The following is a 20055-nucleotide window of genomic DNA, read 5'->3' on the forward strand; positions in this document are numbered from 1 at the left end:
CCTGTCCTTGCTGGAAATTGAATTTTTATTTTCACTGCCATTCTTTCCCGAACTATATCATAAACATATTCTTCACATATTGAACTCCTGTGTAGGAATTAACACTAGTCCTCTAAAGTGTAATAACAGATTGAGAGGTTAGACTTCTTAGTACTTTATTACTTCCTGTCCTAAATATGATTTAAGATCTGCACTTTCAGTTTATTCAAGTGTGTATGGAGTCTTCTGCTTGCTTAAGCACTGGGATTTTGGCTTGCTTTCTACTTATCTGAATTTTTGAGACATGGATATTTCCATTTCTGGCTTTGCTGCAAAACTTTGAATGTTTTATGCAGCACTTCATTTGGATGCTTTTGAATTTTGTTTTTGCTTTTTGCATGCACAATATGGAATCTATATAATTGAAATAAATAAAGCCATAATCAATATGATACAAACAATTTATTATATACTCGAAGCCCACTTCTGCCGTCAGACACACAAGATCAACTCTTATTGTCATAAGTAAGGACTTGCACATGTGTCTGAGAATGCAGTATAGCCCAGAAGCCCTTCAACATCTGTGGGTAAGGATGTAATTAAACATTGGACACAGTACAGGAGTTGTTTCACATTTGTTCTACTCAAATGATCCCAGTTAATTTCTACGTAACACTTTTCAGCTCTCAGTGTTTTGGATCTCTACTTCCACAATTCCTATGCTGGTGTAAATAAGTAAGACCAGAGCTTTGCTTGGTTAATTGATGCAGCCACAGAGAATAGGCATAGTTAGTCCTTGTAACGATTAAAGATAATATTGATATAGCTGCAGCCACAATTAGAGGTTTGCAAAGCATAGAAAGTTACCAAAATGAAGTCCTGCTCATGAAGCAGATGTTATCCTCTCCTTTTTATCCTTGTGAGATTTAACTATAGGGGCTTCCAAGTTTTGTACTTCGGTACTTGTGTATAGTTGTATAAGCTATCAGAGCATAGTGTGGAGCAAGAATTAATTGCAACCATGAGATTCTTGAATTCACAACCTGGCATATGGACATGGACTGAAATGGGAAAATCTTTATATCTCTGAATATCCCATCTGTTGAATAGCATCAGCCCAGAAGAGGACACCCTGCTTGTTCTGAGAATGCAAACTTGTAGTAAAACGGGCAGTAAAAATGTGTGAAATTATTCTTCTGTTACATTCATATGAACTGTCAGAAGTCAGTCTGAGAGTTGCACCAACAGAGTTGCAAGGATTTTTTTATGAATGAGATTTTTTTATGAGAATGAGAATGGACTCAGGATTTTATCCCACATAGACTCCCAAAAGACTGATCAGTAAAAATAACTGTTTCCAAGTTCTTTTGAGGGAAATAATTTTGTACTAGCGGAAATATTACTGTTGTTCCAATATCTCAAAACCTGTGATTACAATTCAGCAGCTTTGTCATGCTTGTTTTTAAATACTGCTACCCTACAAAATCAGTGGTGAGATTCACATGAGAATAATTTAGAAAGGAAGGTATCAGGTTGGGAGTAACCTTTCAGATGCTCAAAGACCAGGTCTCCATGGCCCCTCTGTGATGTGCAGACCAGGACTGCAAGTTCCTGCTGCAATGATCCCAGTGATAAACAGTACTGAGCACTTAAAGCTTTGATTGGTGTTATGGTTGGTCCTGCCCTGAGGGAGGAGAATCAGACACATATTGTTCCTTACTGGTGCAATCTCTATCCTATCGTTCTGTTTCTGAGGAGTTGCAGAATTGGAGTAATTCTCACAGTTCTCAGCACCTCTCATCATAACTCATGGAAAGACTTGTGGTCATCCCCTCCCTTATTTGCATAATAAAAGATAAATGGTCGTTATTCATATTGCACAGATCTGCTCCCATTTTTAAACATTTCAAATAGATTCTCATATTTTTTTCTTAACTGTTCACAGACCTTCCTAAATACTTTTCTTCTTCCACTGATCAGGGTTTTTATTACGCTAGTGGGCTCACTCATTTGAATGTTCAGCAGAGGGCAGAATTTCCTATATTATAAATTCCCTAGTGTCAAATCAATTTGTCACTAGAATGTTTATTTAAAATGTGAGATTTACAGGGTAACAGTGACTAGTGATAAAAAAAAAAACCCTATAAATTATTAGTATATTACTTTTTTCCCATGAAGTTGTAGATAAAATGTAGTATCAGCAAATGTTAACACCACACTTCCCAAGACTTGCATCTTATCTTGTTTAAAGAGAAACGTGTAAACATTTTCTTGATAAGATTATAGCAAATATAACTTCCTGTACAGCTGAGATTGTTAGTTTGAGACATTTAACATAAACTATAAGAGGAAGGTCTCATGTAGGGTTCCATATGAGCTGAAAAGGTACAACTGCTGAATTTGACTTCTCTGTGTGTCCTTCATAACAGCTTCATATCACGGCAACAGATCACACAAATAATCATGTATGAAGTATTTTTTTAGTGCACAGAGTATATTTTTCGAGCAGTGTTGTTCATTATCTATCAATTAAGCTGCCTACTCTTTTAGGCATAGTATTTCCGAATAAAATCAACATACATCCAAGTTAAAAAAAAAAACAAAAAAAAAAAAAAAAACAAACAAAAAAAACACTTCTGTTACAAAATTTTTGTAGAGGGTGTGCTAAAAATTTCATTCTTTTTTTATGCCAGTACGAAGAAGGGAAGAAACGAAGAAAGCCCAACTACAGTAGTGTGGATCTCTCTGAGGTTGAGTGGGAAGACAGAGACGATGTGGTAAGCAATATGTTTTAAAACCCTATCAGAAAGACTGTACGTGGAAATTGTTCAAGTAGTTATCAGAGCAACCACTTGACTGCTCTCAGAAAGGGAAAAGCAATAGTCCACTTTACCTGGTTCAGAATTTCATAACTTTTTTTTTTACATATATATATAGACTCTCTTATGTAAATGCACATGAACCTCTAACATAGACTCCTTGTATGTTTGGTAAAACTCGTCACCCAACTTGTATACTCCACGCATCCTGTTGCATATTTTTACTGGACCACAAGAGAAAGAGAATATCTCTCTTGGGCCCATCTAGACAACTGCTGAAGCTCAGAAATGAAAGAGAGTGCCTAATTTCTCTTTAGGAGATCCCGCTTTCCTGAATGAAATAATGAGAACTTTTTTCCTTAATGTACAAAATCCATATGAATAAGCAAATTGGATTCTCTGTTCAGAACAGAGTCGTAAAAGATTCTCTCAAAACTCCTAATTTCAGGCATATGAGTAGCTGCAGAACCATTCATTCCTTGTCTATCAGCTGTTATGCATATTATTCATTCTGGTAACTCATTTTTCAGTGCTCCATCTACTCTGTGATTCACTCTTGTTCTTTCTTATCTTGAAGACTTAGCTTTTTCTGCAGTACTGTATCAAAAGCTTTCCTTTTGTCCATGGCTTAATCTTTGCCTGGTCTTTCTGTTATTTCCTCAATAAATCTGATCTGTTAGGCATGATTTGTTTTGTGTGAATCCATGCTGATTGTCCTTAATTAAATCATAACTTTCCAGGTGTTCCACTTTCTGTCCTGTAATTTAGGGTTGTGTTTTTATTTTCCCTGTCAGTTCCCTACTACCAAAGTCAGGACTGCATGTCTGTGTTTTTCATAGATGTTTCTCTCCCCCCACCCTCTTTGTGAATGGTGAAACAAGTTCATTTATGGTTTTAGCAATGGCTGTTTCATCAGGTGATAGATTGTCCTCGTCCTTTCCTAGGAAGTCATCTTACTCCTTACTTAAACTTGGGCATTGGGTTGTTTTTTGTATAGTTTTGCATCGTTTTATTTGCATGCATTACTTAATACTTCCTCATTAGATGTTCACATTCTGTACCAGCCTTCTGTAATCTTGGCAATCAGGCTGACTTCATACCTTACCTTTTATCTTTGACAGCATATTACTCAATCAGTTCCTCTGCAAATGACCTTTTTAAAGTTTCTTCTCTCCTTTCAAATGTTATTGCAGTAGTTAAGTATGGCTTTTAAACCTTCATGAATTTGTTTTTCTTCTTGTTCCTCTTTGTTTTTGTTACTTTTTACTTCTTCCAATAATTTATCTGTTTAATTTCTACAGTTTTAATCATTCATTATTTATGATCTCTTAGAAATTCAGTGGTTTGGTTAAAGTAACATTGAAGCATTTATCAGACATTGAATTTATAATTTTTATATTATATATTATCAGACATTTTTATTTATAATTGTGATTTATTCTGAATGCACATGAAAGGAAGAAGTTCAGATTCAGCTCTCTCTAACTGTTTTCCTTGAAATCCCCAAGATCTGCCAGATTTTTTGAAAATTTCTAACATAAGTTGAATTTTTCAAATCTGGAAACCTAAAGAAAGTTAAATTTCACATTCTGATGAAAGGTACATACATAAAATTTACCTTTCCCTGTAACGTAAAAAAGTGAAAAGGTGATTTTTAATTTTGACATAGAAACAAACAGCAGTCCTAATATTTCATCCTTTGAATGAGAAAAATATTTATCTACACTGCAAGTAAACTAAACTGAGCATTGCATTTGTAGAAAGGACCCACTCCAGTGTCCAGTAATTAATTAAAAAAAAAAAAAGGAAAAAAAAAAGATAAATCATAATTTAAGTTATTTTTTAGAAATATTTAATACATAATAGAAAACAACTAGATGTTGTAGCATTGGACAACAGTCGTTTTGTAAAAGCATACACATTTATTGTTTGATGGTCAGTGGCAAGGTGTTTTCTGTAAAAACAACATGTTGAGTATAGCAGAAAAAGTCTTAGCATTCTGCAGGTTTTCCTAATATTTTAGCAATGCCACACACAAGTGGACACTTGATGTAATAATCCAAACAGGAAAAAAACCACAAGTCATATTTTTACAGTTATTTTTAAAAGCAAGCCTGGTATTATTACACGTGTTTTGTGTTTATGAAATAATATACAAGTCAGTCATTTATACCATGTTTCTAAGGCCATTGGAGAAGCTTACTGTCTGAAACACTAATAGCAGAATAAATGAGAAAGAAGAATGAAATAAAAGAGTATCAGAGCTACAGACAGAGTCTTTAATGACATTAGATCTAGAGAGAGACTTTGTTCTTGTTTTTTTCCAAGCTTTATTAGTAAAGCATTGTTTGTTCCACTGTAGAGGGAAAGAATTCATGTATTCATAGGGCTGCCTTTAGCAACATAGAAAACTATTGGTATATTTGTCTACCATTAAAAACTTATGTAGAGGCTGATTAGGCTGCTTACTTTTTACTACATCAATTCAATGGTTGCATAATTTTCCAAGTATATAGAATGATCTCACATTATAGCAGTGAAACTAGATTGTTAGCAATTGATTGGAAGACATTTAGTTGAAAGAGTAGTAATACTTATCACTATTAAGAGGTGAATGAATGAATAGGTTTTCTCCAGAGATTCAATAAGGAAAAAGTGGCGGAAATAAGTTTAGAAATTTTTTGCTATGAAATAGAGTATATATATTCATCTGTTAATTTTTCAGGTTGAAGTATCTGCCATCTTGCTTTTACTTCATTTTATAATATGCTATGATTTCTAGCTGAATGAAGGTTTGTTCTGGGGGCTCTTTTTGTTTTTTGTTGTTGTTTTGTTTTGTTTTGTTTGCTTGTTTTTTAATAAAACACTATGAATGACTCTTTGGGGCTCAAAGCGAATTGAGGCATTACTTATTTTATGCACTTGAGAAGGAAGATGGGACTGCAGAAGAACTGAGAAACCAGATTACAAAGCCAAGAAATGTAATCACAAGCAAAAAGACAAAGGAAAATCAAACTCTAAGTTCCACATGCAGACTTGATCTTAAACACTACTGAGAGTTGGAGGCCCTTTTCATAAATCTATGACTTGCCTGAGGCTTGCAAGAGGAATGGGTCTCAGACAACTGCAGGCACCAATGGGAGAAAAATGAAAACCATGTTAAAGATAAATGGAACTGTTCTGTAAATGTTAGAAAGTAGATGGTTAATTAAGACCAGCTCTCCAAGTACAAAACCACAAAAGTTAAAATGGGAAAATATTTCCAGAATTGCCTATTATGTATTGTTAAAAAAATCTGCAGTAAAATATATGCTTTATTTTATACATGCCCCCAGCTAAAATTATCCTTTTACACTCACTGTCAGAAGAGTAAGCCTGTTAATTGAAATGTAGATGCTCCAGAATTTAATTTAAAGAGCGGCAAAGTTTGCAGTTTTAGATAGGCCAGCCATACACAACTTCATCATGAAAATAAAACCAAATATTTCACAAATATTTCGTTCTCTTTTTACTCTGTACTAACTCAGAGAGTCTGCAGAGTGCATTGACATGACTATCTTCACAAATTTTGATTAAAATCTGACTGAATTGCCCAACCTGGCAACGAATGGCATGAAGTGCAGGAAAACAAGAAATATTTATTTTGCAAGAACGCTATGTCCAAAATTGTGTTCAGAGAGATAAGCAATAGAAGAGAGATAAAAAAAACTTGTTTTGTTGATATTATCCTGCATTTTCAATACCTCTACCAAGGCGATGGGAATTTACTAGCAGTATTGAAGGGTTCCTATTGTAATGAAAATTGTTGTTGTAGAAGATTTAATTTATAGATGTTTCTTACCACAAGAAGTGTCCCACAAGTATGGCAATATCACTTTGTTATTGAAGATATCCCTTAAAAAAGGCACCTTAAACTTTCTGCTTCTTCCATCCATAAATCTGGGAGCATAAAATACTTTCATGTTTCTATGGTATAACTGTTAAGTAGTATGTTTCTAATTTCTTCCCTAAAATTCAGAACAGTAAGGTGGACAAATTCAGAATACAAATGCTGAGAATTTTTCAGAAACCAGGTCTTGTCGTAGTTTAGTTTCAGCCCAACATCCCCATTCTCAGATGGGCTATGGTAGTGTAGCCTATGCACCTTCCTAGGTACACCTCATGATTTTGGTGCATAGTCCTGATGAACAGAGATGGCATGTTCCCCTAAAAGAGAGATTGTGCCAACTGATGTCCTCCGGGAGCAAACCTCTCCTTTTCTGGGGAACAAATAGGTGTGCTAAGGAAAGGCATTGTAGATGTGATGTCTAAGGGATTTGCAGCACAAAACCTGGAACTCATGCAGAAGCTGGCATAAAGTTACTGAAGGGTACAGGGAGAAGCCTTTCAGGCCTCAGAGAGCGCAGGAAGACACCTTGGAATCACAAGTGACTGGACATTTGTGGCAGTACAAACAGGAACAGATTTAACCAGCAGAATAGAAGGTAAATCATTCTGTATGAACACTTTGAGTATATATATTTTTTTTCATAGCAACTTTGAGTTTTCTCTCTTTGAAAAATAATTGTGAGTAGATCATAGTGCCCTGGAGCTGTGTGTTCCCATTGCAACAGGTTACTGATCAAGTGGGCTGTTGTACTTCTACTACTTGCATTTTTTGATGCAGTTGGGATGTAGTTTCTCATGCTGGTTTGGGATGCAACCAAATGTAGAGAGTAAAGCTGAAGCAGAGTGAATAATGAGGTCATAAATGGGCTTTTCTCTTTTTCTTTTGATATTTTATATATGACTATGAAGTATTTTAAAATGAACCTTGGTCTAACTCCAGGCACCAAGTCTAGTGCTTAACCCCCTCTATAGTAACAGCATATTAGTGTTCAGTTAAACTGTTTATCCTGTGTAAAATCCAGATTACAACAGGAAGGGTTATTTTACCATTAAGGATGCTGAGAACTGCTTTCACACTTCCACAGTTTGCCTGAAGTTCTGTGGCAGGAGCCTTGGCCTATGGACTACCATAAAATCTGTAAGGGGTTTGTTTCGTGTCCAGCAGAACTACTTATAACTGAATGCTTAGGTCATATGAATGTAGCAAAGAGCTCAAAGAATTGCAGAATTTGTAAATAAAGCATTTGATACACATTTCCTTCATTGTAGCTTCGAAATGCAATGGTGAATCGCAAAACAGGAAAATTCTCCATGGAAGTGAAGAAGACAGTGGACAAAGGGGTAATGTTTGAAATATCATTCCAACTAGTTATAAAGCAAGCTGTTTGTTTTTGTTTCTGTTTTTTTAATTTTTGCAACTTTTAGGATAGATTACTACAAGCGTTATTCACCATGGTATATTTTTTCACACCCTGAATGTATACATTGCTTGTAATTTTTATCACTGACTAACTGCTTGATTTTTTTATACTTTTCTTATGGCAAACTAACTGTTTTCCCCCTTCTTTTCTGACTTTCTTGTTCTGAATCTAGAAACGGGTATTGGTGATGACAAATGACTACTATTATACAGACATCAAGGGTACCCCATTCAGGTAGAGCCGACCATAATAAATGGCCATTTCATCGGACTCATTGGACTTGCATTTGTACAGAGCTTGTGAACTCATTAAAAGCTCATCAGCAAAAGCTGACAATAAAATATCCCTGGACAATGGTGGAAATAGCAAGGGAAAGGAGCTAACTAGTATTCCTTTCAGCTTTTCCAGGGATGGAAAGTTTGTGCAAGCTCACACAGGCAAACTTTCAGTGTTTGTCATGGCTTACGTTTCATTAAAAAAATATTCAGTTGAGGTTTACATTGAACGAAGGGCCTTTGCAAGTACATAGAGAGCTATATAAATACTGTAATCCATTTAAGTAATTACGTATTGACCCTTATTTTGATTTTTTCGACAACAAAATGTAGTGTAAAATGAGGTAGTATTTCACTTCTATTTTGAGGTTTGGATATTTTGCTTCTCTGAACTACCTAGAGTGTATTTGTGTAAATAAAACTGAGCGAGGCAGCAGTTATTTTGCCACGCTTCTTAGCAAAAATAAAAAAAGGCAAGAAGTCACTTTATAAATGCTCATATTTGAGTTAGAACTAATCCATTAACAAAATAATATTGACTGAACCTTATGCTTAAAGAAGGAGTCTGAGAATTGAAGTACTCAACTGAAATTTTCTTCAATGGAACCTCATCACAGAACTCAAGCTACGTTTTTACATAGAGAAAATATAGGCACATTTCTCATCTCTGATGCATGTGTTTATTCTTCTTAAAATCCACACATGTGTTGTTAAACTCAGTGTAATTTTTGTGGAATGTCATTTTTACTCTATTTAGTAAACAGATGTGTGACTACATATATGCGTGCAGTATGGCTTCTAATCCTTAGGACAGAAATAATAGCAGTAAAACTCTCCTTTTTCAAAATGATCTGTATGTAGTTATGATGGGATGAGAACATAGCTTCAGGAAGACAGCAGGGGCAACATTTATTAAAATATATACTGAAATGTCAAAGATGTTTACTTTCTGCCTATTTCCAGATTGAGCTTTTGATTGCATCATGTGTGCTCTTGGATTTGGTGCCTCTACATGTCCTTAAAGGATGAACCCATGCTTTTCAGTTGTAATGATTACAGACAGGATCCTAACCTGAGATACTTTCTGGCATTCATTTATTTAAGGCAGTTATCCTGTGTATGTATTCCATATGAAGAGCCATGTATCCTCCATCTGGTTCATTACATTTGAGTTCTGTTAATGGTAGATGAAAAGCAACACAAAACAAAGCACTTAACTGTAAAAGTTTATGAGGCTAAAGTTATTGCAAAAATATTAAACTAGGAAAAAAATATGAATAGCAGAAGAATCCAAGAAGAATCGTGCTGCTGTTGCTACATATGAAATTATTTTCTTCTCAGTAGCTCCACTGATTCCAACGCTTATGAGTTTCTAAACATCTTAGTCTTGTTTCCTTCAATGTAAGGCCATAGGTATGTTCAAGGCTCAGCTGAAGATGTGTCATGCTGGGTAAGCTTAGAGGGGCATGTTTATTAGTTTGCAAGATAATACTGATGTACTGCACTTCTAAACAGACTTAATAAAGGCAGTTGTAGGCTCATCAGAGCAGATCCATCAGATCCTACAGAAGCAGCTAGTTGAACAGTGTGATCAGTGAGGCTTTGGAAACTGTTTTTTTAAGTTAATAAACATACATAAGCTAGAAATGTTAGAATTGAAAATATCTCTGAATGTCTGTTTTTGTGTCACAGATTTCAAGGTCTGCTCTATTTCTCTGCACAGTTTAGGTGTGGCTCTCTCTAGAGGACATGGAAAATATTTCTTCAGAGGGAATGTAACTGTGGAAGAAGGTAAGATACTCTACTTCTTGTGTTCCTTACACAGTAGTTGAACTGTTGACCTAGTAGACCTAAAGCTTGTATGTTTCTCTGCAGATTCTGTGAGGGAATTAGGTTTTAGTTTTTAAGACCTTCTACTTCATGGGATTTTTTTCCTCGTTTACATTACACATAGTGAGGCCTTGAATTTTCTTTAGAAGGGCATCGTTTCTGCTCCTCCTCTCTCAGTGTTTCACAAACTTGTTGAACACCTCCAGGGATGATGACTCCATCACCTCCCTGGACAGCGTGTTCCAATACCTCACCATTCTTTTTCAGAGAAGAAATTATTCCTAACATCCAACCCGAACTTCCCTTGGCGTGGAACTTGAGGCCATCACCTCTCCTCCTATCATTGGTACAGAGAAGAGATTGACCCCCACCTCATTACAACCTTCTTTCATGGAATGCAGAAAGCAATAAGTTTTCCTTGACCATTCTGTACATGGTGTACCTATCCAGTAGAGGAGCTTTATACTGTTAGGTGATGAGGTTCTGGCAGTTCCTGACAAAATGAGTCTTACAGGAGGGGAAATTTATCTGATTTTATTCCAAAATCTTTGTTTCCAATTCTGCTTCTTAATTCAATGGTGATTTTAACATAGTTTTTCAGATCTTTGTTCCTCAGCTTTGTTTGGCTAAAAAAAAGTTCATGTTTCTAGAAGATATATAAAAAGAAATGTTTGAAAGTTTATGAATCAGAAAAAAAATATGTAAATTAAAAAAAATAAATAAATAAATCTAGATATGAAGAGAGCACAGCAGGAAACTTGGAGCTTACTCTCCAAACTGCTCCCAACCTACCTTTCACAATTATCCATCTCAGCCAGCCATTCTGATACTTCTTTCAGATCATCACCCGCTAACAAAGCCATAACCAACCATTCCTTTTCTCTCATTCTTTCTTGTCTTCCTGACTGTTTCTCTGTCACTGGCTCATCTCTGTCCTCTCCAAGTAGTACTACTGGTATTCTTGTTTTGAATTCCCTCTTTGCCCTTATTCACCATGGCTCTGTCTTTATGTAGTATGGGCTCTGGGGGTTAAACCCAGAGACTGCCTTCTGAACCATGTTTGCTTATTGTCTATTGATACATGCTTTAAGAGTTTTGAAAATTGCCAAAGTACATTTTTATTGTGCTATATAGCTAATGATATAGTTCTTATTTACAAGCATTTGCGTGGCCAGTTAGAACAATAAACCTTTTCTGAACAATCTTGTAAACTGAAATTTGTGCTAATGGAGAGTATGCTTAGGTTTTGGGATTTGTTCCTTTTAAAGAAATATTATTTAAAAGAGAAAGAGAAAAACTCCCATAAAATGATAAGTATACATTTTAGCATAAAGAACTTCACTAGCCACAAAGAACAAGGGAATATGAATAAGTGGTTTTGTTTTGGTTTTTTGTTTTTTTGTTTGTTTGGTTGGTTGGTTGGTTTGGTTTTTTTTTTTTTTTGCTTTTTTAGCATTGTGCATTGCTCTGTTCAGGTTTTCTTCTCAACTTCAAGTGCATCACATGAACAGTTTGCATGAGTTAAACATGTCAATGCAAAAGCATTTTTTCATTCCTTTTCATTTTTAGATCTGATTTAGTTGGATTTTGCCAGTCTGTTAGGCTCTACAATGTATTTGAATAGTTTACTGTGATTTATTATATTGTGGTAATAATGCACTTTCCAAGAAGGAAGGGTTTATGTTATGGAGTGTATGTTAATAACCATCTGTTACCCAGACTGCTCCCTAAATAAACCATTATTATTCCTGTTACAGGTTTACATGATTTAGAACACCCTGATGTATCTTTAGCAGATGAATGGTAAGCCTTAAACAAAGCATGAAATTGGTGTCTGTTACCCTTCTTGGCTTCGTATTGTTTGTGCTTTCTGAAACCAATTCTTTATGTTCAAAGAGAGATCATGCTTATGCATAATAACGTTTTAATGTTTCGACAATATGTTCTCAGGTCCTATTGCAACACAGACTTGCATCCTGAACACCGCCAAATGACTCAGTTAGAAGCAATTAAACGCTACCTCACAGGAAAAGAGCCATTGCTCCAATGCAAGTATTTTGTTAAGTATACATGTAGTAGACTTTATCCCAGCTAAAAACTGTTACACTGTACTTTCTATACAAAACGCAAAGCTACGTAGTTTGATAACTTGAGATTGGATTGCATGGCTGATATCACTTTCAAATTTCATTTGCTTTTGAGCTTTTTCCAGAGGATCTGTAAAAATACAGATGATACAGAATTCTGGGTTTTATGGTAAACAATGTGCCTAAGCCAAATATTCAAATTTCTGTTCAGATGGTATTGCTATACCATGCAATATTATCATTTGGTTTCGTAAGTTAAAAAGAGTTAGTCTGAATCAATCCTTGGATCACTCCTCTGAAAAATGTACCAGATATTTCCAGAGTGCCTTAGGGACAATATGTATGAAGTTAGCATTTCTGGACTGCAAAACAGAATTAAAAAGTCACATAGATTAGTGCATATTTTCTCTGAGATCTTTTCATGAACTTAAAGCTTTTGTGACCTAGTGGACAGAATGGTTTTAACCTCATTTTATATGAAAATGCAAGCATGAGATATGTACAGGAATGTGTTACATGGAGTGGAAAATGCATTTTTTTTGTTTCCTTTATAGTTATTAGTAATTGTTTGTGCATTGAAATAACATAAGAAAAACTACAGTGCAGTTACATATCATATAGTATTACATAGTAAATGCTTTATATTGCAAAAGGCTTGAACAAAATACAGTAGAGTCTAAAAAAACCATTGTTTAGTCATCTAACTGCAACAGAAATTATCTGCATGTGTGTTTACTGATTTTAATATAACATTATAGGTGATAAAGAATTGATCCAGGAAGTTCTGTTTGATGCAGTGGTGAGTGCACCAATTGAAGCTTATTGGACCAGTTTAGCACTAAACAAATCAGAGTAAGTAAACTTTGAATCAGTCATTATGATCGTGATTGACATGTAATAGTAATGTGTAAAAACCGGTAAAATGCTTTGCAAATCCTGCTGTTTTGTCAGATTACCAAGATTTATTTGAATCAGATTTTTCATTCCTTTTAGTTTATTTACTCAGGAATTTTAATTTTTCAAATACATTAAAGAGAATTAAAAGAGCATATTAACCAATGTATCTTAAGTACCACCAATTTTGAATTCAGTATTGTTTATGTTGCACTGTACATCATGATGATTAGTAGCATAAGGTTACTCAAATTTTACAATATATCTAATGAGATCGTATATGAAGCACAGCATACAATTGAGACTATTTCTAACAACTGTTTAGAGTAATTGAGGAATTTAATGCATAATTTACCAAAACTGTTTATTGAACTGGTAATTTGTCTTAGAACAAATTATATACAATTATATGCACAATTTATTTTATTTTATTTTATTTATTTGCAGAGCCAAGTGTTAAGCAAAAAGATATATATGTTAGGGAAAGCAGATGTTAAGATTAGCAGTTTGCATGATATGCTGCTGATAAAAGGCAATTCTGAGAGTTATCCTGATTAGCTTTTGTTAAATTTGCATCATATTTAAAATCTGCAAGAAAAAGATATTGTTGGAAATACATACTGAATAAGTAAAATTGAATTCAATGAGACCTAATTCAGCAGGCTGATTCCCCAGTGTCCTCTTTGAAGATAAAGATAGGAAAATATTGCATGCTAGTATGCTGTAGGCATCAGTTAATGTATATAAGAAGTTTTAGGCTTTTAGGAATCCTCCTACACAATGAATTAACAACAGGTCCAGTAAAAACAAGGACGACAACATCAGAGACATACTAGTCAGAGACTTGATCCCCTTTCATATTCTCATTTACACTAACAAGATAGGACATTTTGGAACAAAGCATGTGAGGCTCTTCTAGTCATACAAGAGCTAGTTTTTAGAACAGCTACTTTGGTCCTGATAGCAGTGCAGAAAGAGCATTTGGCCTGAACTACCTGACATTTTTTTCCTAAGGTCCAGCGGGAGAGAGCAGTCCTAATGGGAGCTACATTTGATTCTGAGCTAGCTGTTTAAATCTAGCTAAGTTTTTGATGCTGGAACAGCAGTGACAGCTATGGCTTGAAGTGTAGGTGTACCATCTAAATAACATTTCTACACTGTATATTTGCCACATCTAAAAAATAATATTAAGTACAGTTGCTTTTTTATTTTTTATCTTATTCAAAAATGTGTACGTTTGTATTTTCAGTGACCAGTAATATAGCTTCATCTGCTTACTGTCTGGAAACATTGTCTTTTGTTTGTGTTCTGCTCTATTTCAGAAATTCTGACAAGGGAGTAGAAGTTGCCTTCCTTGGAACACGGACTGGACTATCTCGTATCAACCTGTTCGTGGGTCCAGAACAGCTTACTAATCAGTAATTAACAAACCTATGCTTGGCAACTATGTGTGAAAACGAGAAAAATTGTTCATTTTTAGAAAGCATGCCTACTGTTGCTTCTAGGCTTTTGCATTTGTGCACTAAAATACATAGGACAAATTAGAAAGATTGAATAGAATTCTTGTATATTTACAGCCATAGATTTCATTTTCCCTCATTTTTCAAGTTAGCTTTATACCTTTTCTATTCAAAAGGGAGTTCAGAATATGCTACATCTGTAGGAAATATATATATTTATATTTAATATCTCCTCTGAAAAAATATTATGTACTTTTTAGAGTTTGTAACTTATTGCTGTGGATTCTTTTTTAAAATTGAAACAAAGCTAACAGAAGTGGACTAGGTGAAAGGATCATCAGGAGATCTCATCTCATTTTCAAAAGATTCCTTTTTTTTTTTTTTTTTTTTTTGCATTTTTGAAGATGTGATGTAATGCAGGTACAGCTTTCTTAAGATGGAGAGCCATAAAATAAGGTCTGATAATTAATGACTTTTTTAGTCAGCACTTTAGTAATGTCAGGCAAATATAGGCATTATACATGTGAAAAAAAACATGCGCTTTATGATAAATTAAGTTTATTGAATATAAAATTGTATGATGTCTATCTGACCACAAACTATTGTAGTATAAGTAGTCCAAGAGATGAGATCAGTAGCACTGCAGTTTCTTACTGTCAGACAACAAACCAGAACAATAGCTTGGAGACCATACTTGGTATTTGTTCTCAGAGAAATTTTCCTCTGTCAACATTCCATGAAATCGTTGACAAATTAAGTATACAGTTTTCCACTATCTCTCCTTACCTATAAATTGGAAAGTAGGCTGTTAATTACTTTGTTACGGTTGTTTTTTGGTTTGTTTTTTGTTTGTTTGTTTTTTTAGAAATAGATACCAATGGCAGCAAGCTATCAAACTTTCAGTGACTTTTTCATTGTACAATTCTTGTGTTCTGCTGTTAAATGATGCCAAATGAGCAATTTTATTTTATATCAATAAAGGTGTATTTAATACTTAGTTTGTGAGGTTTTCCAATTGCAAATCTGTTACGAATGAGTAGTAGGGGCTTAAGTTAACCCTCTCTTGTACAAATGATATTAGATTAACTGTCCAAAGTCATTTTATTTCCTAAAACATTGAGCTTTGTCTTTTTTTTCTCTTGTCTTTCAAATCTAGACATTACTGTGTGACATACAACAAATAAGTATTTTCTTTCTCTCTTCTTTCTCAAGAGATTTCCTGACAGCTGAAGACAAGGAAAACATTTTTAATGCTGATCATTTTCCACTCTGGTACAGAAGAGCTGCTGAGCAAATACCCGGGAGCTTTGTCTATTCAATCCCATTTAGTACAGGTCTATAATTTTGTCTTTATCTATGTTCTGAACCATATATGTTACCAAAAGGATTGCAAGTTTTTCAGAGCACAAAGGCTGTGTACTTAAGCTGAAATGTTAATATTAAAATACTAAAATATGCATTGAAATCTGCAGGTAGTTTACTGGTCCTTTGACCTGATACATCTTTTACAGGGCTCCAAGTGAAAACCCAAGATATTATGTAACTGTTGTTGAATATTTGCCTAAATTGAATTTGCAGCTTTGTATTTTAAGCAAATCCAAAATTACAACAACCTGCATCTCTGAGAAGCCCAACCAGTTGTCATCTTTGTTGCAATTCTTATCAGAAAAGGCGAGATTGTCTCGCTAATGTCTGTGATTTAACCTTGTTGGGCTGCTTAGGAATTTTGCAACATCAGTGCTTGTATGTTCTGTTCATACATACACCATATTTGCTGTCTTTTAGCATATTTCCTGAGCACTGCATTCACTAAATTATTTTGAACTACAGGAAAAAAAAAAAAAAGAAAAAAAAGGTGAATTTCCTTATTCTGAAATATGTTTGTTTGTTTGTTTGTTTTCCTATTATACCTTGCAGAAACTGCAAACAAAAGCAATGTAGTGACAGCCAGTACTGCCATTCAGCTTTTGGATGACAGAAAATCTCCAGTCGTTGCAGGTAAAATTCTTATAGTTTATTTGTTTTGTTCATTTTTTTAAAGCAGTGTATGAGTTCCTCACTTTTTATTTTAGTTTGGCAATTATATTATGTAGGAATATAATGTTTTGAGAAGAGAGGAGGAAAAGCTGCAGTTGTATGAGAAATAATTGAATCCCTTAATGTAGAGAACACTTAATGATTCCTCTGCCTAAAAACCTGATCTTTTATTAATTGACTATCCAAGGTCTCCATGAGCAATGGAATTTAATAGAAATAACAATAAGCATTTTTTTGTGGATGCAATTCCACATAATCATAAAACAGAATCATAGATTCTTGTATTCTACTACATCATAAAACAGAATATCTTAGATTAAGCAAAAGGAGATGTAAGTAATGACTGTCTGTTGTGTAAGGATTCCACAGAATCCTCAGGTTTGAAAATCCTATTCTGTGATAAATACTGTGAAGTAATCAGTTTGCTTAGGTTATGCAAGTTGTGATTAGACCATAAAATATTAACTGGAAAACAAAACTCTACCATTTGTCAGCCAAGATTATAATCTATTAATCATAAGCATTGTATTAGATAGATAAATTATAATATAATGCTAAAATTATAATCCTAAAGACTAAAATGTGAAGTTTGGCAACTGTAGATTAGACATAAAACATACAAATTGAAAATTGTATTAATTTTTAATTGTTGGCCATAGCTCACTTATTTTCAGATGCTTTTACTGCTCAGTTTTCTCAACATATCTACTGTTACTGAACCTGAAGTGGGAATTAAATTAAAGAAACTTCATGGCTTTTTCCAGAAATCAAGCCATTTTAGAGAAAATTAGGTAGCTACCACATGAAACAAGATCCTATTCTTCTCATATAGATATTTTTTTACTTCTCCCTTATATGTTTTTCATTAGGAGTGAAGGTCCTTTTAAGATCTATATAAACCATTTTGCATGAAAGTATCAGTCAGCCACAGCCAGTACGAGACAAATAAGTACATGCATTATTTTTGTCCTCTTTCGGATGAAAATCATAAGTGTACTTTGACATTTGTATTTTTTTTCCACCACCAACTCTCAACAAAGTACCCAGTGTCTGGCCCAAATTTTAGATTTGATTATAGGGTCGACATTGGTCCTTTTAAGCAAATGTGTCTAGGACAGAAGCTGTAGCAGAGGTAAACGGTCAAAGTTTGAAGGTTTTGTTTGCCAGACTTGAGAGACTGAAGTAGGATATATTTTCAAATGCTTACATTCAGGTTCAGATTTGGCTAAAATATCTCATTTTAATTTGTGTGAACTAAGTATTTCTCATTCCCATTTGGTCTAAGTGGATTACAGAAAGCAGGAGCCTGATATACACATTTCATATAAAATCACTGTGGTGTTCCCAAGAGGGATTTGACTGAAAGTAAAGCTGTGCCAGAATATTGTTTATTGCAGATAACTACAAGACAGGCAAAGAGAAACTAGAGCGTTGCTATAAAATGGAAATGTGAGTTAGAACTGCCCGCAAGAATGGAGGAAAAAAGAAGAAAACTAGCCCTTTCTGCACATTCTGCAACCATGTTTTCTTAATCGTTTTTGTTTGATTCTATACTTGTAGGTAATGAGCACTTATAACAATATGCAAATTTAGATAAGGCTCATTGGAAGTAGGACGACTCAATCCTAATTGTAATGTAGGCACTAATTCCTAGTGTTAGTGAGTCTCCAGACTTACTACAGGAAACTTGAAGTGATTTGTTTTCTAAAATCCCTCCTGTCTCTTTCAGCTGACCTTTTTTTTTTTTTTTTCCCGAGTGCAAGTTTCTATGGCAAGTGTGAAAGGAGATAAGTCTTTAATGTATTTGAGGTAACTGCATGCTTATTACTCTTCGCACAGAGTCCAATTTACTTGCAGGAGAGACAAGGAAAGCGGGTTTTTTTGCATTTAAACCATGTTTATGCTCAAATTTTTTTGTCTTAGTATTCTCCGTTATCATGCTTCCTGTATTTAATTTACATTATAATGATCAGTTTCTTCATACTGCCCACATTACAAAGCTAAGGAGAACAACAGATGGTAAAATTTTGTTTTGTTGTTCCAAGATCCAAAAGTTGTAGAATTACCCTAGAGAAGACCAGGCTGGAATGGACCTCAGAGATCACCTGGTCCAACCTTTCATGTCCAAAGCGGGGTCTAGACAAGCTTTTAATAAATCTTCTCTAGCTGAACCTTAAAAGTCTCCAGTGTTGGAATGTAATATTAGAAGCTATATAAAGGCAATGTTGCTTTTAGTGGCCAAGGTGGCAGCAGTCTATATGGGATTTCTCAATCTAGTTATTATAAATGGAGAAAATTGACTGAATTAAATCTTCTAATGTTCATTTGAAAAGTAGTATGTCTATGTGAAATGTTGATAGCATTCAGCAGAAGGGTTTTGTATTCTTTGATATTGCATGACGACCAAACTTAGTTCACATTCTTGATGTGAGCATCTACTTCCAAATGACTGTGAGGGCACCTATGTGAATGCAACATAGAACTTGTACAATCTGTACATGTTTATTTTTAGTTCCTTTTTGAACCAAGAAAACTGATGGTTTCATCATCATAATTTTGTTTAAAATCAATTCCTAAAGATATAGACTGGTTATATACATTAATTCATTGTACAGATGACCCAAAAGTTCAGCCACTGTCAGTGTCTCATTGACTGAAAATCTATTCTAATGATTCTGCCAATCATTAACATCTTGAACAGTAGTTGTGCTTTACGTGTAGTCCTTTCAAGAGAATATACTTACTGTTTTTTTTTCAGGATGATTAAAAACAGCCAATTTTATTTATTTATTTATTTATTTATTTATTTATTTATTTATTTATTTATTTCTCATGGCTGTTATTTTCTGCTGGGAAGCACTTAAAAGATAAGAAGAAAATAGGAGATACTTTTTAACAATGATAATTCGTATTTTTACTTAAAGTCTTGTCTATCTTTAGGTATGAGACACATAAAGTTCTGGTGAAGCTGTCCTTCAAATACATCTCAGGTGCATTCAGTTCCATGGTACATGATGCAAAAGTAGCCAACAGACTACTCCCTTGTTTTCTGCCACAAAGTGATGCTGTGAGACCAATAGAAATAATTTATCACAGAAAACATTTATTAGGAAGAAATTTGATTCAGCTTACGTGAATGGAAGGAATAGCTTTTAAAATTGTGCTGCTGATTTCTGCTTAAAAAGCAGATCATACCTGTTACTTAATGTTTATATATCACTTACATTTAAAATTACATCAGAGTATATTTGTAAAAATATATCTTAAGCAGTTCTTTGTAATTAGGAGGAGGTCTTCTCCTCTGTGGATACTCACTCTGTCATCATCAGTATCAGGATCATCAGTTTTTTAAATACTTATATTTA

The 20055-nt window shown here is 34.3% G+C and overlaps 1 protein-coding gene across 6 annotated transcripts in view; it reads left to right on the plus strand.

The window, feature by feature from the left end:
• The window catches only part of CACNA2D3 (calcium voltage-gated channel auxiliary subunit alpha2delta 3), a 466453-nt gene that overhangs the window by 369001 nt on the left and 77397 nt on the right, over window positions 1-20055 (plus strand). For all 6 annotated transcript variants that reach the window (XR_008205698.1, XR_008205697.1, XM_052678868.1 and 3 more), the window contains 10 exons: window positions 2673-2756; window positions 7956-8027; window positions 8280-8341; window positions 10106-10173; window positions 11970-12015; window positions 12163-12260; window positions 13058-13151; window positions 14516-14611; window positions 15866-15987; window positions 16571-16651. Coding sequence is in view for 4 of the 6 variants with exons in the window: in XM_052678868.1 (XP_052534828.1) it covers window positions 2673-2756; window positions 7956-8027; window positions 8280-8341; window positions 10106-10173; window positions 11970-12015; window positions 12163-12260; window positions 13058-13151; window positions 14516-14611; window positions 15866-15987; window positions 16571-16651 (823 nt within the window). In the remaining 2 variants the exon portion in view is untranslated. The remainder of the gene's footprint in view (window positions 1-2672; window positions 2757-7955; window positions 8028-8279; window positions 8342-10105; window positions 10174-11969; window positions 12016-12162; window positions 12261-13057; window positions 13152-14515; window positions 14612-15865; window positions 15988-16570; window positions 16652-20055) is intronic.

This window comes from Tympanuchus pallidicinctus, unplaced genomic scaffold (assembly GCF_026119805.1).
Source record: "Tympanuchus pallidicinctus isolate F22 unplaced genomic scaffold, pur_lepc_1.0 scaffold17, whole genome shotgun sequence".
Lineage (NCBI taxonomy): Eukaryota > Metazoa > Chordata > Aves > Galliformes > Phasianidae > Tympanuchus > Tympanuchus pallidicinctus.